A 17843-nucleotide genomic window follows, 5' to 3' on the forward strand; every position below is an offset into this window, starting at 1 on the left:
TCTTTCCTTCATTCAGAACCCCTGCAACCTCCCATCCTCTTCCCAAGTAGCCAGCTCTGCTGGGTGGAGAGCTAGCATTGAGAAAGCACAACCTCTTCTAACTCTGAGGGTCCCTAGACTGTGGGCTAGCTTTCCAGGCAGAGGAAAGGAATTGCTTTGAGGATATGGGGCATGGGGTGTGCTGTGTTCTGTCCTGGGGCTGGGGGTGGGGTGTCTCATTTGTCATTCCCACCAGACATTGGGAGAAATATTCTGAATCTCCCAAACTTTGCACAAGTTTTAGCATGGATGAACCTCCGGTGGAAAATTCATCCCAGAAAGTGAGCTCTTTGTCAGTAACATTTAGCTGCGTGATACCCTCTTGTTCGATGGGTTCTTGCTATCCATCAGGGAACACAGGATCACGGGTTAGTGTGCAGGGGACCCTAGCAGCATCCCAGTGTGAGAAGGCAAGGGGCTCACTGGATCTGGTAGTGAGTTTCAGCTGGCCTGACCAGAGTATCTCAATTTATTAATGTCATAAACTATATCTGATACGTATCATGTAAGGTATCACTAGAAAACTAACAACACATGGATCATTAATATTCTTGTGTGGTGTGTGTCTGATAAACACCCCAGGGACCATACAAATATGAAGGAAATGTAGAACTAATGTGTGTTTATCAGACAAGTCCAGGGAATGGGTAAACAGGTGTCATAAACAGATAAGTAAGAGTTAATAGAACAAAGGTGTTTCATGTCTCTTTTGCCTGGAAAGGGTTAACAAGTTCAGTGAGCCTGGCTGTCACCTGACCAGAGGACCAATCAGGGGACAGGATACTTTCAAATCTTGAGGGAGGGAAGTTTTTGTGGGTGCTGTTAGTTTTGATTGTTGTTCACTCTGGGGGCTCAGAGGGACCAGACGTGCAACCAGGTTTCTCTCCAATCTCTCCGATACAGGCTCTCATAAGTTCAGACTAGTGAGTACTAGGTAGTTAAGCGAGTTAGGCTTATGGTTGTTTTCTTTATTTGCAAATGTGTATTTGGCTGAAAGGAGTTCAAATTGGTATTTTGCTGAAAAGATTTTAATTTGTACTTGTATCCTTAGGCTGGGAGGGTGTTCCCAGTGTCTATAGCTGAAAGACCCTGTAACATATTCCATCTTAAATTTACAAAGATAATTTTTTCTGTTTTTTCTTTCTTTAATTAAAAGTTTTTCTTGTTTAAGAACCTGATTGTTTTTTTATTCTGGTGAGACCCCAAGGGACTGGGTCTGGATTCACCAGGGAATTGGTGGGGAGAAAGGAGGGAAGGGGGAGAGAAAGGCTAATTTCTCTCTGTGTCAGGATTACTTTCTCTCTCAGGGAGAGTCTGGGAGGGGGAGAGAGAAGGAGGGGGGAAGGTGAATTTTCCTCTCTGTTTCAAGATTCAATGAGTTTGAATCACACAGTGATCTTCCAGGGTAACCCAGGGAGGGGAAGCCTGGGAGAGGCAATGGTGAGGGAAAGGGTTTACTTTCCTTGTGTTAAGATCCAGAGGGTCTGGGTCTTGGTCCCCGGGCAAGGTTTTGGGGGGACCAGAGTGTACCAGGCACTGGAATTCCTGGTTGGTGGCAGCGCTACAGGATCTAAGCTGGTAATTGAGCTTAGAGGAATTCATGCTGGTACCCCATCTTTTGGACGCTAAGGTTCAGAGTGGGGAATTGTACCATGACAACAGGTTTCTCCCAGATAAAGGACAGGCCAACGCCTCCAGCCAGGTATCATCAGAGTCAATTAGCAACCACATGCCAAGTGGCCATTCATTTGCATTGGAGAGGACAGGAGCAACTCAACTTGCATTTTAGCAAACACCAGCAGCCACACCAGCAGGGAAAGAAACCTGCATGGAACTTCTTTCCCCACCAGACTCACAGCTTGAATGAACTTTATTTGGGTGGCTAAGCTTCAGAGGAATCCTTTGCTGAGATTCAGTGGACTATAAAAGAAAGGGGCAAAGAACCTCAAGTTATCTTTCACCTAGGACAGGACAAGGGGAGCCAGCAGCCTGGTGTCCTGTGAAATGTCCTGCCTAAGAGCAAGTCAGCCATGCTGGGCAGAGTAGTTGGTGAGAGACATCATCTTAAACAAAGGCTGTTCCTTGCTAGATTAAGTTTCAGACCTTTAGATGGGGATTTTTCACTTGGTGCTTGTAACCGTTTCCACCTTTATTTCTTTTATGTGGCATCACTTAACCTATGTCCTGGGGTTAATAAATAAACCCAGTGCTGTGTTCAAATTGACGTGGTTGTTAACTCCGGTTCATGTGGCAAGCTGCTCGGTATTGGCTCGTTAAAGGAGCAAACTAACCTCATTATTCCTCTGAAAGGTGCAGGGAGGGGCTGGACATAGTAGAACACACAGTTTTGGAGGAATTTGGGGCTGGGAGTGCCTGAGGTCATTTGGTTGGTGGTAACCAAGGCTGGTGGAGAGCAGCATGTCACAAACAGGCTGCTGCAATCAGAACGCCGACCCAGAGCTGCTTACCACACAGGCACTCAGTGATACTTGTCTGGTGTCCAGGCTATGAGCCACAACTGCAAAGCCCTGAACACACCCCGGGTTACAGAGCAGGCAGGACACAACCCCTCCCTGGTCTGGATTGCATCCTCAGAAAGCGACAACCCCAAGTCATCCCTTAGGATGAGTCAGCCTGGTGCCCCTTGGTACTTTCAGAACAATAATAATCTGTGTTAGTTCAGCTCAGAGCTGGGGCAGGACTGTGATCCCATCTCCTCCCTAACTGTTCTCTAGCCTTTCAACCTCCCATCTGGAACAGGCCTGTCAGATTTGTTATCTAGCTTTCCACACCGTGCCTGCAACTCTTGGACATTGCCTTGTTCCCCTTCTCTCTGCAGCAGATCACTGGCAATCTCATGATTTAGACAATGCCTCATTCTGTAGCCACCAGTAACACATTTATACCCATCCTCGGGGTGGTTGCCTCATACAGTTCCTGGGCTACGTGTATTCTCCACCTATCACAGAGGTGGTGAGTTTGCCCAATGCAACGTGGGAACTTTCCTCAGTCCTCTTTCTCCCTTTAGATTGAGTTAGAGAGAGATGCTTGGAACAAATGTAAGCCTGCAGCTAAATACAAGGGGTGAAGTCCCTTCTCAGATACATGGGTGTCAATATCAACAGCCTGTCATGCTGACTAATATTGTCTCATCATTCCCTAGTGCTCCCCTGTCTGTCTGTCTGTCTCTGTCTATTTGTCTCTTGTCTTATGCTTAGATTGTAAGCCGTTTGGGGTAGGGGCTCTCTTTTTGTTCTGTATCTGTACAGTTCCTAGCATGGTGACTGGGATGCCTAGACCCTATGGCAATACAAACAAGAAGTAATACTAATAGTCATTATTCTGCATTGATCTCCCAGCTAGGGTGACCAGATGTCCCAATTTTATAGGGACAGTCCTGATTTTTGGGTCTTTTTCTTATATAGGCTTCTATTACTCCCACCTCACCCCGTCCCGATTTTTCACATTTGCTGTCTGGTCACCCTCCTCCCAGCCCAACTGGAAGCCTGGGACAGTGATGAATTATGTTGATTATTTGGCCGTCTTTTGGTCTGGTAGCTGCAGACACATATGCATCCACCCTGATTGAGAATGCTGGCTTTGCAGTCTAAGACGCCTCGGTCTGCAGGAGACAACCCTAATGTACTGCACATACAGGCGGCAGGACTAGCTAAGAAAACGTAGCAGTTAAACTTCTGGAAACCTGGCTTCTAGTCATCCTTTTTCCTTCATTCCAGGTTAGTTGAATGTGATGCTGTTTAAAATATTTAGTGAGGAAAACGCTGGTGTTGCATTTGGAAAGGCCAGTCTCACACTAAATAATATTCTGGGGGCCCTGTGGAGACTTGACCAGGGTTTGGGCACCAGTCCCTTCTCCAACGCTCCAGATGGGGAGAGGCTGGGAGGTACTTTTAACTCAGCAGTTTTAGCTCAGCAGTGTCAACTCTCTTCCTTGGCTGCTAAAAATAGATGGGTGTTGACATAGACGGTTCACCGTTTGTCTGCAGGATACAGAACTATTGGCTAAGGCCAAGCTTGTTCAGCCTGGGATGTACACATGCAGTTGGCTGATGCACTTCTTCTGAACCTGCCAAAGGTTGCCAAGCCACAGGATCAATTTATTTTCCTATAAAACTCAGTTTCCTGCACCAGGGTCCCCGTTTCAGCTTTCTGGGGCTTGTTCTACCACATACCTGTCCAAACTCTGAAGGCCTCAGTGGCTTAACTGACTGGGCTGGATTGTCACCCATATTCCGTTGGTGGGCAGCTACTCTCCATTAAACAAATGGGATTCCCCATGTTAATAACTGCCCGCTGGTGGGGGTCAGGGGTCTCACAGTCTGGCCCTAAGACAGGAGTTGGAACTGGAGGAGATTGGAAGTCTCTGGTCACTTCTCAGTCAACTTGTAGGGGTCTCCCCTTAATACTTTCCCCACTGCTAGGTGTAGTCCTGAAGAAACCGCCTGGTGAGATTAGGGCTTGTCTGGGCATGGCAGAGAGCTCCAGATGAGTGCCAAGTCTGGCGACTGCATTGTGTTTCTGTATTTGTTGGAAGTGGAAGAGATTCTGCAGTGAGGACTCTGTTAGCACGGGGAGTTAGTGTAATGTGTGGGTCTAGGTACGTTCAGGGTGGTTTCCTTGACAGGCCATTTCCTTGTTTCTCCATGTTTGCATTGGGCAGTTTTGCATTTAAGCAGCCTTACCGATTAACCAACCAAATCTTTGTTGGTGGGGATGTACGTCAGAACCATTCCCAGCTGCCCTTCTCTGGGGGGTCAGAATGAACAAATGCGCTCACAAGGCAGGTGCCAATCATCACACTGATGGCTCTGCTTCTGTGTGTTGTGTCTTTCCTCTCCCACCTTTCATCTCTTGTTTAGATAGTGAGCTTTATGGGCCAGGGACTGTCTGTTTGCGTGTGAGTGTAAAGCGAGTAGCCCTTTTGTATTGCTGCTGCAATATTAATCAAAATGACCTAAACATGCTTTGACTTGAGTTCTCCATGATCTGTGACTGCATTGGCTGGAGTCATCTTTACTTTATAGAAGTTTCATACTAGTCTGGACTTGTTAATTTCATATGTCCATGTAGTTGCTGAGTATAAAAAGGAACAACACTCTCAGTTAGGAAACTCATCAAAGAGAAGCTTAAGCAATTGGTTTAAAAAAAATTCCCCAAGCTAGGGTATGTGGCTGAGCTTGTTTTCAATCATGCAGTGTAAAAATTGCTGCCATAAACTGAATTAAAAAAGCATAAAGGTGCATGTTTGGTGGTGCAGAGTTGGTCTAGTCCTTTCCAAATACCCTCAATGAGCATCCATCATTACGCCTCCCTTTGAAAATCCAGGAGAAAATCTATGGAGTAGATCTGATTGAAACATGGAATTTTCATTCCATGGGAAATTTTTGACATTTCAAATTTTTTTTATATTGCAAATTGGAACAAAAAGTCAAAATTTCCTGCAAAACAAAATTCCCTGAAAGAAAAATTATTTAGGCTCAATCTACATTTCATTTTCATTTAGACTTATATATATATATATATATATATATATATATATATATATATATATATATATATATATATATATATTCCTCTTTCCTCTTTGTATTTTAAAATTAAAGTTTAATCATTTAAAAATTATCATGTAGAATCATGAAAAATTAAATAGATTTCAAAATGCAAAGTCAGTCAGAGAAAAAACCAAAATGTTCCGTTCTTAGAAGGACCTAATCGGAACATTTTGAGTGGTTTTTTAGAACAAAATTATATTGAAATTGACGTTTTCACATGTAATATTTCTAGTTTGACAAATTGGCATTTTCTGATGGAAAAACATTCCATTAGAACACTTACTACCGGCTCCACTGTGGAGAATTTCAGCCATTGAGACGTGCTAGCCAGCAGTTTATGTCCTACAGAGTAAACACAGAACTGATGCCTTGGTGTGATGTTATCGGGATCCGTGCTGCCGCAGAAGACATCTTTCCAGAGTTTATAATCACTGAAGATTAATGGCAATTTTGGCATGAGGGATTAGGCAGGAAGGATGTTCCCATGGTTAGCAAGCTAGCTTGGGATGTGGAAGACAGATTTAGGTTCAATTCCCGGCTCTGCCACAGGCTTCTTATGTGGGGAAGTCACTTAACCTCTCTGTACATCAGTTACCCATCTGTACAATGGGTATAAGGGCACTAGTCTTCCTTGCGGAGGTGTTGTGGGGATAAATATATGAAACTTCGAGAGGTGCTTAGATACTGTGGTGACAGGAAGCATAGAAATACCCAAGATATCTAGCTGCATCCTAGCCAAATTGTCACTTTGTTTTCTACGTTTGCAGTGTCTTTTTCTTATGGTTTTGTAAATAAATTTGGCAATTTTTAGCCCCAACATTTATTGATCCAAAAATGTGTCCCAAAAAGTGCATTATTCAGCATTCCTTAGACACCAGTCTCATCCTCAAAAAACGTTTATTTCATCGGGAAGCAGAAACAATATGAGACTTTAGGGGACCAATTGCATACCATGAACAACAAATAGTAGAAGTGAACAGCTTGTGAATAACCCCATGGGCTGAAATTTGTTTGCATAAGAGCTATGGTGTAAATATTTGTGAATAACAAATACATCCTTAGAATTCAGGATCATGACTGCTTTGCAATGAGTAATAATGGTATATTTCCTACAGTGGTTATCCTTTCTCTTTAACAAAGTTGCCATTGGACATTTTTTTTTCCCTTGAGGAGTCTCAGAGCCAAAACATTGTGCTTGCTTATGGAAATAAGCTGGGTAGAAAAGAAATTCCAAAGTGAACTTTTCCCTATTTTGCTAATGCATCAGGAAACCCCAGTGTGAGCGATTGTTTTTAAAAATATTACATTTGACTGCAAAAGTGCCCACTTATTTCTCCGCTGGCTTATGCATTATTAAAACCCATGCCTTATGGCAATTTTCAAAGCCAAAGGATCATTGTATTTTTTTTAATTTAAACAAAATGGATCTTATCTTAGAAATTAAAAAATCTATTTCAAAGCTCAGTGCTGAATGAGCTAATGGTAGAGAGTGTGTATGCATAGCTAGCTCGCAGGCCAGTGATGAGTGTTCATCAGAGCCATCTGCATTAGTGCTAATGTAATGTTACTGCTTGGAGACGCTGTGGCCTAGTGGTTAGATCAAAGTGTTCAGAGGCAGGGGGAAGTAATTCAGACCAAGCCACTGAATTGCTCTGGGGCCTGGGGTGAGTTACTTAATTTCCTTGTGGTGTAGTCAGATGAGCTGTGAGAGTAAAGCAGATCTTGAGTGCGCATTTCCCCACATGTAGGGTTTCAATTCTTGTTGATGGCAGTTTCTCAATCTGCAAACAGAACAGGAGCCAAATGGGCAGTCAGGAATTGGGATCCATTTTTGCTGTAGATCAGAGAGGAAACTTTTCCCCTAATTCTGGACCAGGCTGAGCATCAGATAGCGTTGCTTTCTGCATTTGGTTAATACTGATAATACTTTGCACTTCTATAATGTTTTCCATTGGAAGAATTCAAAGTGCTTTAAAAGAACAAATTAATCCAGCGCCACAGCTGCTGTGAGGGAGAGGAATTATTATCATCACCATCTCACAGATGGGGAACTGATGCACAGAACAGGTAAGTGATTTACCTGTGCGGCCAAGAGTAAAAGCCAAGAATCCTGGGATGGAACTAGGGCCCTCTAGAGCTAAAGACATGAGCTAATGAGGACAGTTTGAGGCCTGTGTTGAATTACAGATGTAAGTAAAGTTACTCACATGCTTAAGTGTTTCCAGCCTGAAGCCCTTTGGTTGGGAGCTCCATAGGCCAGGAAATATGTCAATCGGTGCTAACAAACTGCTGTGTACGACAGCCAGGTGAAAATTTTTGGCTGAAACTTTTTTTCAGCAAGAAACTCAGATTTAGCAACACCAAAAGGTTTCACAAATTTGTGTTGATTTTGCTGAATTTAAAAAAAAATCTGAAAAAAAATGGAAATGTTAATTTTTGACATTTTCAAAATGGCATGTTTCAATTTTTGGTTCAAAATGACTTTTTGTTTGCAAATTTCCTTTAAGGTGATTAACCCCGCCAAGAACATGTTTAAAAATGGATAAAGCCAAAAAGAAACATTTTAGAGTTTGTCATAACAAAACATTTCTTTGACCCCCCCAACGTAATTTCCTAAGCCAGCCTCCAAACCACCAAACATCAAAGCATCGCATATATTGCATTTAGCAAATGTAACACGAGATGCTGGATCAAAATCAAACTGCTGCCATAAAGTCATCAAACATATTTGTATTATACTCCTTGAAAGCCATAACTCGCGATTAGCAAATGCCCTCAGGCTTGTGCTGCCATTTCCACTTCCGCTTCCTGGCTTCAGCCCGATAAAGCAGCAGGTCAGCAGTTTTTTAGAAGTTGGTTGGAATGTACTTTCCTTCTGGCTCAGAACCAATATGATGGCGGCTAAAGCAAGAGGTTCAGGTTAAATAATTTGTCCAAGCAAAAGCAAATCTATTCCCAATGGAAATCCCCTGTGCTACAGGGAGCATGTGTAATGGAAGCCATGGAATGTTTGGCTGACTTCAAACAAGGGAAGAATTTAAGGAATTGCATTACAGAGCTGCCCAAACAAGTAAGGTATTGAGAGGCAATGTAATCTAGTGGATTGGGTACTGGATAAGGAATCAGTTGATCTGGGTTTGATCTCACCTCTGCTACTGACTTGCTGTGCAACCTTGGGCAAGTCTCTTCACCTTTCTGAGCCTGAGTGCCTTCCCACTGTCTGTATTTATGTAGATAGTACATGCCCTGCAGAGTTTACAGTCTCTCCCTAGGTCAACCACAGTGGGACTCAGCACTTGGTCGGGATGTCCAGGCATTACTGTAATAAAAACACACACACACACACACTCTTCCAATTTGGCCTTTTTTCTGTTCAGGAATAATCTTTGGTAAAACCTGGATTTTTATGGCTCTGTTGTTATCTGTACTTGTTCACAGAATAGGCTCTATTAACATAGTTGGGCAAACAGGTTTATCTGCAAACAGTTCAGATCGATAACTCCGTCTGGTATTTTAATATTTGGAATCCACTGTTCCAGGTGCACGATTAGCCACTTGATAATTACCTGTTCTGTTCATTCCCTCTGAAGCCTTGGTCACTGTCAGAAGACAGGATACTGGGCTAGATGGACCTTTGGTCTGATCCAGTATGGCCATTCTTATATTCTTAATATCAGTGTTTATTTTTAAGCATTTTTTATTTTTATCTAAAGTGATACCATTTAAAATAATTTTCACAGTTGTGAGAAATTGGGAGGGAGCTCAACACTGGTGCGGGGGGGGAAGACAATTATTTAATGATTGTAGACACTGACATTCAAAAAGGCTTATAACTATTAAATTACCTTGTAACCATTGTCAATATCACATGTCAAAAAATATCCTTAAATCAAACTCTGATAAGTTCTCATTCAGCACTTTTCTCAATTTGCTTACGTGTAAATTTTTATTATTACTGATGGAAATATTTTTTGTCAGTTGTTGTGTGTTTAGTGAAATTGATGTTCACAGACATTTGCCGATAAAAATCAAATCTTTCCAAGCCTAAATAGAAAAGGATCCTGCAGAGTAACTGCCCGTACCCCTAACACAAACAGCAACTCCTCAGAATAATGGAAGGGAAAGAGAACAATTGCTGAATGTAGCTCGGAACTGCCCCTCTTAAATGCACTGCTCAGAGATCCACTTCAATGGCTGGCAAATCATTTCGGATGAGCTCCCTGCCTAGCAAAGCTACGGATGGAGCCGTCATAGTTAGATTTTTTAAAAAACAATATGTTCTGATTGCTCAGACGTTCTCATTCTGTAGCTTCTTTCCTTTATTTGATTACCCACTTCATAATCTTTCCGTTTTGTTCACTTGAGAGGCGAAGACGTTTTTGAGGAGGATCTGCTGACAATGTGTGTCTCACAGAACAGCTGTTGGTAAAGGTTACCCTTTGGATACTGGCTGCCAATGCACCATAGAAATTGAATCACTTCTCTTTATTTCCATGTTGCTTTTTAAGCTGTGTAGAAGATTTCATTTGCTTTAAGGTACTTTAATTTGGGGAGCAGACAACACAAAAGCCACCACCTCTAAATAACACTAAGTGGGCAGTTTCAGCAGTAGCATTGATTAGAAGTCAAAATTTCCATCCCACCAAAATTCCAATATTTCGATACTTAGTTTTGTCCTGAATCTGGGCAAAAAGTTGAAATAGTGAAACTTTTCGTGGAGCAGAAAGTTCCAGTAAAATTCTGTTTGGAAAAATTGAAATGTTTAGTTTCAATTTATCAGTTTATGAAATGTTGACATTACTCTCCCTGTCCTTCAGCCACTGCGGTGCATTGTGGGGCCCCTAGGAGGCCCTGTGACAGCTTCCCTGGTCGTAGAGCTTGCTGAGTTATGGGGTTGTTCTATGATGTAAACACCCCCCCACACTTGGGAACCCTCATGTCAATTCTGCTCTAAAGTGAGTCTGACCTTAATTCCTATGGGATGAAAGGCAAACACATTAGCTCCCTTGGTCACCTGGCATGTGGCCCTTTGTAAAGAAAAATAAGGGTTGTGCTGAGGCAGTACACTGAAAGTTTGTAGGGTAGATGTTTAATCACTGGTGTCACCCCTTGCCTATCCACTGAAGTGGGGTCCTTTTCTGAATAACCTGACACCAAAGCAAAAATCAGGGGATAGATGTCTGCGTCAATGCAGCATACCAGAAACTATGTATGTCAGTGAATTGCATGAGCTGCAGTAATACTGCAGCAAGTGCGAACCGCAAAGAAGGGGCGTTAGGTACAAATGAAATGGCTGCAGACAGGGAAAAACCCAGCACTAATCTTAACAATAAATAAACAACTCTGGAAAGGAAACTACAAAATACACAAATCATAAACAATGCGCAAACACGCATGCACACGCAAACACGCAGTCTCTGACCCTTACTCCCACTCATATACCAAATCACTTCTAATTCCACGCAGCTGCTTACCTGCACATAATCCCATGCATTGCAGCCACAGGCACTGGCACAAGTGGGACTATGAGGACTCTGGTGGTTGCATGTGCCAGGGAAGCAGCTACCCTCAGTTTCATGGGGGCACTTGGTTACAGGTTCAAGCAGGATGTTTTAAAACTGTGCTCCCACCGATCCATCTGGAAGACCAGGTGTGATGGAGGAGTCAGAAGGTAACTCCAGGAGCTGGACTAGATGATCTCTTGAGTTTCCTTCCAGCCTTACCTTTCTATTATTCCATGATTCACCAAGGGAAAAGTGTGGAGCTTTCTGGGAGGTTGGGGCCAGCCCTGAGGGTGATGAGCAGGGACCAGCTGGAGGCTAGTGCACCGGGGCCCTATTGCTGACAGGGGCCATTGTGCTGCTAGGGTGACATAAATGATAAATATTATAACAATAATATTCCTTAATTAGTCTTGGAGTCAGCTAATTTGGGGGCAGATCCTGAGGTCTGACTCAGGTACATTCCAGTTCAATTTTGTTGGAGTATGATCTCAGGATCTGGCCCTTTTGCTATTAGCAAATCACTCAGATTCTTTTGTCCTTACTGCTAGACTTAGGGGGCCTTCCTGAGTTCATCTGTATCCTGCCTGCCAGGGAATGGCTGAGCAGTCCTCCCACAGGCTGGCCCGTTGTTTGTTACTAGGAGAACATCACTTCACTAGTGCATGAGACAGCCTGGTGCTATGAAATTATCATGACTGTGAGTCCCGTGGTTGGGACAGCGTCCGTGTTGCATGGGACAAGAGACTGATGTTCACGGGGAGGAAGTATACATGCTTCAAAATCGCTTTCCTTCCTCTCGCTGCACCCCCTTTGGCATTACACCTCACGTTTAGCTGATGTGGACAGAAGACGACTTTGGGGGTCATCAAAGGGTTGGGTTAGGTTGTAGGGAGCAGGTTGTTTTGCAGCATATCCCAGCTAGGCAGGGTAAGGGGTAGAGTCACATGAAGCTCAGAGGTATTTGTTACCATGGGCTCCCAGATATTGCTTCAGCTGGGTTCACCAAGCCATCCCCATGCTGCTTCTATTTCCTAGACAGCTGCAGCTTTTGGACCATTGGAGAGGTCTCACAGGCCTGGGAAACTGCTATTGTGTGAGTCCAGACCAAAGTGGAATTGAGCAAATTTTGGTGACAGGTAGCCAGCCTGGACTGAAATAATATATATTGGAAGATACAAAATACCATTCAGTAGGGATGTTCTCATTGGGTAGGAACTGCCATGCTCTGTCAGACCAGGGTCCATATACTCCAATATCCTGTCTCTAGCAATGGTTTCAGAGAAAGGTGAAGGAAACCCTGCAGCAGGCAGTTATGGGGTAACCTGCTCCCAGGGAAGGTATCTTCCTGCCCCCTGTCAGTTAATATAGTAACAACAGCTAGCTGTCAAACACCACTGTCCATCCGTTTATCTCAAAACACCTGCCACAGGAGGGCACTCTCAGGGCTGGATTAACACACTGGCAAACTAGGCACATACCTAAGGCCCAAATTCATGAGACCCCCAGCCTGAGGGACATTGTGATCCCCTGTGCCCTGGCGTAGTGCCACCTGCTCAGATTTGGCCCGGCCTCCCCACTGTCATCACGGAGGGCCCAGGGATCAAACCTGAATGGCCAGTGGGGCGGCCAGTGCTGCTCCTCACTGCTGCCATAGGGCTGGCTCCTGCACCAGCGCTCCCCACTGGGGGCCTTCCTGGCTGTGTCCCACTTCCAACAGCCGCTGACCCCTCTGCTCTGCCCACTCAGCGACAGCCTCGAGACTTGTTAGAAGTACAGGGAGCTGCCATGAATGCCCACGTGGGGAAACTGGCCCAAGGAGCCTGGTGGGTGGGACATGTGGGGTAGTGTCTGGGCAGCAGGAGCCAGTCACTGACTGACCTGGACAAAAGAGGGTTAACTAAGCAACATCTGTGTGGTGAGAGCTGGATGTATTTGAGTTAATAGATCACTAGTGCAATTGTGCTGGTTAATATAAATATGTCTACACCATGGGAGCATCTAGTTTAGCTGGCCAGCAGAGGGCCCCAGAAGTATATATTTGCACAGGGCCCAGTGATGGGTTAATCCAGCCCCGGTTGCTATCATTATTCCCATTTTACAGATGGGGAAACTGAGGCACAGGGACTGGAAGTAACTTGTCCAAGGTCACTCAACAAACCAGTGGCAGAGGCAGGAATTGAACCCAGGGTTCCTGAGTCCCAAGCCAGTTTGGCTTATGCTCTGAGCAGGGGTTTTATATCCCTTCCAAAATTCTGCTTTGTTTTTAATCCTTACAATTGTAACTCCACATTGTGCTGTTATGACATTAGCCAGGTGTTACAACAAACAAAACTTTCCCCCTCTCCCACCCAAATTTGCATGCTGCCCTAAAAATAGAAACAGGGCCAGATTCTCAGCTGTGTAAATTGGCATAGCTCCTACACCAGATGATACCAGCTAGTTAGCCCGGGTTGTTTATCATCACCTGTACCTTTCAGTTCCCCCACAGCACATTTCAGAAGACGACAGGATGTGCTAAAAGCACATTTGAATTTTTAAACAATGGCCGGGGTCTTATGTTGTCGAAAAAACATCTTGGAGTGTTTACTGGACAAGCCCAATGAAACGCTGTGTATTCCATGCGTTTCCTGCCTTCCTGGGGGACGCGCTGGTCAGGGGAGTGGGTGGCAGGAGAATTAGCAAAGGAATGCGCAGGACTCAATCTGGCGTTTTATTTGCATTTTTGCTCACACCTTTTGTGTGCGAAACTGGGAACGGAACGGTTTTTAATAGCTGGAGTTCACTGTGGTGTTGGCAAGTCCCCCAGCATCCCAGCTGGCCTCTTTATCGCGATTGATGAAACAGTAACGTTGCCAGGAGTTCTCCATCCGTCACTGGGATGGGAACTCCAGTCATGAAAACGAAAGTGCGAGAAAAAAGAAGCCTTTACAATTACAACCTGCAGCTCGCTAAATGAAGAATAAAAAACTGTTGAACACCCTATCCATATTTATTGGTGCAGCAGTAAGAGAAATTTGCTTTTGTGTTAAAAGACTTGAGACTGGATTTGTTGAGGAGTGAGTCAGAGAGAGAGAGAGAGAGAGTAACCGTCTCCGGTAAGAGAGAAAGTGAACTGAAAATGCTTTGGCGGTTGGATTGTGATAGGGCAAGGTTAGGGGAGAGATTTTACCTTAGTCTCTTCTTTAGTAAAGTGAATTTGAATTGGGCTGCTGATGGTGCGTAGTGGGCGTGGGCGATATTCTTCTCTCTGGCACCAGTGAAATAGACTTTCAGTACCCCTGCTGCAGGGACTTGTAAGTGAGCAAGTCCAGCCTATTAGAAAACAAAATGCTCATTAGAGTCTAAATGGACTCCCATTTCCCAGGTCTCATTAGCTGGCAGGCAGTATAAAATGAACAAACTGGTGTGTCAAGGCATGGTAAAAGGAGGGAAAAGGGGGTTCTTTTTGGGGGTGTGTGTGAGACTCTTTGAGGTCTCCTAGGAGCAACAATCTGGGCTGTTTTTTTATTATGCTTCTAGTAGAGCGATCTCATAAACTGAGATTAGAACGTGGTGTTAGATCAGAGTCTCGGGTTCACCGGTTTGCCCTTTAAAGGCATACGGACTGGGGTGTATTCTGATCTCTGCAGGACGTTCTGTCTGTGCAGATCCCATGGCTATTAACATCAGGGATGTGGTAAAATCCAGCTGAGTTTGTAATGTTATCACGAGCCCAAGAGGGCATTTGGATTTTCAAGGTTTGAAGAAAATTCAGGTCTTGTGAAGGGACCTGGAGTCACACACCAGGCTGTCCCCACCACCACACACCAGCCCTGACCTGTGGCCACTGTTTCTGGGGGTCAGAGAACAGCTTAGTCTCCCTAGCCATTTCAGCCTTTCCTCAGCTTTTTTGCTGATGATGCCAACGATGGTGCCCATTAGTATCAACAACCATGATGACTTTGGTGCTGTGGACAATTGGACAGTCTGAACTCGACTTGACTCTCCACCCATTCAAGAGAGGGCCCAGACAGCCCTCAGATGGCAACGTCATAGCTTGCTATTATTATTTAACTTTTTTCTGGTAGAGCCCACAATGTGCCAGGTGCTGTACAAACAGAAGGGAAGGCGCGGTCATTGCTGACCCATTCTGGAGTCCCACCAGCTAATTAGAAAAGAGAATCTTCTACTAATCATCTGTTGCCACCCATCCACATTGGTCACTGTTCTGTAATTCTGGAGTCACTCCTCAGAGTGACTCGAGATCTTATACCAAGGTCATTGACACCAGAACCTTGACCTGTATGCTTAATTCAGGATAAGACAAGTACTGTGATTGTCATACTGTACTTTGCTTCTTGTCTGCACTATTACAGACTAAAGCCAGTTCCTGCTCTGACTTTCCTCCCATGCAACCCCACTGTAGTCAATGGGGTTGCACTCGGGGGTCTGTCTGTACTGCAGTAGCATCTAGCAACCCCAGACAAGGATCCGGACCCCATTGTGCTAAGCACTGTGTAGACAAGTACCAAGGACAGTCTTTGCCCAAGGCGGCTCCCATGCCACAGGTGGACAAAACAGAGACATGAGGTAGGGGTCTGTTGGAGAGGGAGGTAACAAAAGAAACAGAGTTTGGCAAAAGTCACAACCCTAGTCAGGGCCTGATGGGAATGGCTTGTAGGCAGCACAACACAATAGGGCTTAAGAAGGGATTTTAAAGCGTTTTGATGAGTTGATTTTCCCTGAGCATTGGGCTTGGCATGTGGGGGCTGACGGCTTGATGTTATCAGCTCGTTCTTACCCTGGTGTCCATCTCTGAAGATGTTAAAGGGTCAAAGCTGGACAGATCCACTTGAGTCATTACTGTTGTCCTTTCCTTTCCACAGGAACCTGATGCCGCGGACTCTAGAGGGCCAGATCACAATGGAGAAAACCCCGAGTTACTTTGTGACCAAGGAGGCCCCCAAACGTATTTACAACATGTCCAGGGACACCAAGCTGATTGTGGTGGTGAGGAACCCAGTCACCAGGGCCATCTCGGACTACACACAGACACTGTCCAAAAACCCCACCATCCCCAGCTTCCAGGCGCTGGCCTTCAAGAACATCAGTACAGGCCTCATCGACACCACCTGGAGTGCGGTGCGGATCGGCATCTACGCCAAGCACCTGGACAACTGGCTACAGTACTTCCCCCTTTCAAAATTCCTCTTTGTCAGTGGGGAAAGACTCGTGAGTGACCCGGCTGGGGAGATGGGCCGAGTGCAAGACTTCTTGGGTCTCGAGAGAGTCGTGACGGACAAACACTTCTATTTCAATGAGACCAAGGGCTTCCCTTGCCTGAAGAAGCCGGAAGGAAGCAGCCGACCCCGCTGTTTGGGGAAGTCCAAAGGGCGGCCTCATCCAAAAATCCACGGGCAGGTGATCCAGCGCCTGCAGGAGTTTTATAGACCATTCAACATGAAGTTCTATCAGATGACTGGGCAGGACTTTGGGTGGGACTGAGATCTCACCAGGCCATTGGCTTTCTAAGCCACAGTGGGGAGAGGGCAACTAGTTCCCTTAGCAGACCTACACGGCCCTATGCTCATTGTGTACCAAACTGCCCAGAGACTCTAGCATAGGTGTGTCCAAGGCAAACTTTTGGAAGACACTTCCCATGTTCTAATTTATAACGGACCTGTTCCTGGAGAGAAATGTACAGTTACTGAGTAGAGAGAAATATTTAAGAAAGAAAAACAAACAAACACAACCCGCAACCCCAGATCAGATTAAATATTCTTCCATATGAATTTCGCTAATCTATATTAATCAGAATGGTTTTCAGATGGTGTGGTGTGTGTGTTTGTGTGTGTGTGTGTGTGCGAGTGTGTGTGTGTGCGTGCAGTGACAAAGGTACTAAGATTCACAGTAAAGCTTTGCAAATCAGAGTTGGCCTCCTAATGCTGTCCTTTCTCTGACCATACTGAGAGCGCTGTAATATTCGCAATCAGCCATCCCGACCCTTTTAATTAGCAGGGAGAGGGCCCCAGACTTCAGTGCTGTGTTCAGTTCTTGGATGCCTTTCTTGCAAAGATAACAACTGCAGCCAGGTTCGAAGCTGCTGTACAGCAATGTAGGTCCATTGCCTTCAGAGGAGCTAGGTTGATTTACATCAGCTGAGGCTCTGGCCTGGTATATTAAAAACACAAGTGACTTATGATAATAACATGTTAGGAGCCTGATCTTGCTCCTCCCATTGGAGTCAATGGAATTTTGACTTTATTGGGGCTAGTAGCATGCCCCAGTTAAAAAAAAATCTTATTTATCTATTACTTTTTATGTGTGTATGTGCGTGCTTCACTCCGTTGGGCCAGTGAATTTTGGCCGAGCTCCTCAAAGGCACCTGAGGCCCTTCCACGTACCTTTGAGGACCTGGGCCTTTGTGTTTCTAGTCAATTTCACTTTCCAGCTTTTGGGTCTATGCCCAGCAAGTTTGGTTTTCAGTTTCCTATGCTTCAAGAGAACATGGACACCCTCTGCTTCCCAAAGCTCTTTTTCATTAAAATATTCAATAAATAAAATAAAGCATTGTGTTTATTAGAGTTTTGTAAAAGCCCTTTTAAAAAAGACAAGCTGAATTTTGCACGTAAGTCACGTTTGGTGTCCTTAGAAACAGTTACCTGGTTTGATAGTTTCTGCCAGATCTGCAAAAAACAGGACACAGTGAATCTGCAAAAATAATACAAACTGTCTGTCGGTGATTTAT

At 44.6% G+C, this 17843-nt stretch overlaps 1 protein-coding gene across 1 annotated transcript in view; it reads left to right on the plus strand.

Moving 5' to 3' along the window:
• HS3ST6 (heparan sulfate-glucosamine 3-sulfotransferase 6) overlaps positions 1-17591 on the plus strand; it is a 115951-nt gene extending 98360 nt beyond the window's left edge. Inside the window, exon 4 of the mRNA XM_050968641.1 lies at positions 15982-17591. Coding sequence (XP_050824598.1) covers positions 15982-16600 — 619 coding nt within the window. The 3' untranslated portion in view covers positions 16601-17591. The remainder of the gene's footprint in view (positions 1-15981) is intronic.
• The last annotated feature ends 252 nt before the right edge of the window (positions 17592-17843 follow it).

This window comes from Gopherus flavomarginatus, chromosome 9, assembly GCF_025201925.1.
Source record: "Gopherus flavomarginatus isolate rGopFla2 chromosome 9, rGopFla2.mat.asm, whole genome shotgun sequence".
Taxonomy (NCBI): Eukaryota; Metazoa; Chordata; order Testudines; family Testudinidae; genus Gopherus; species Gopherus flavomarginatus.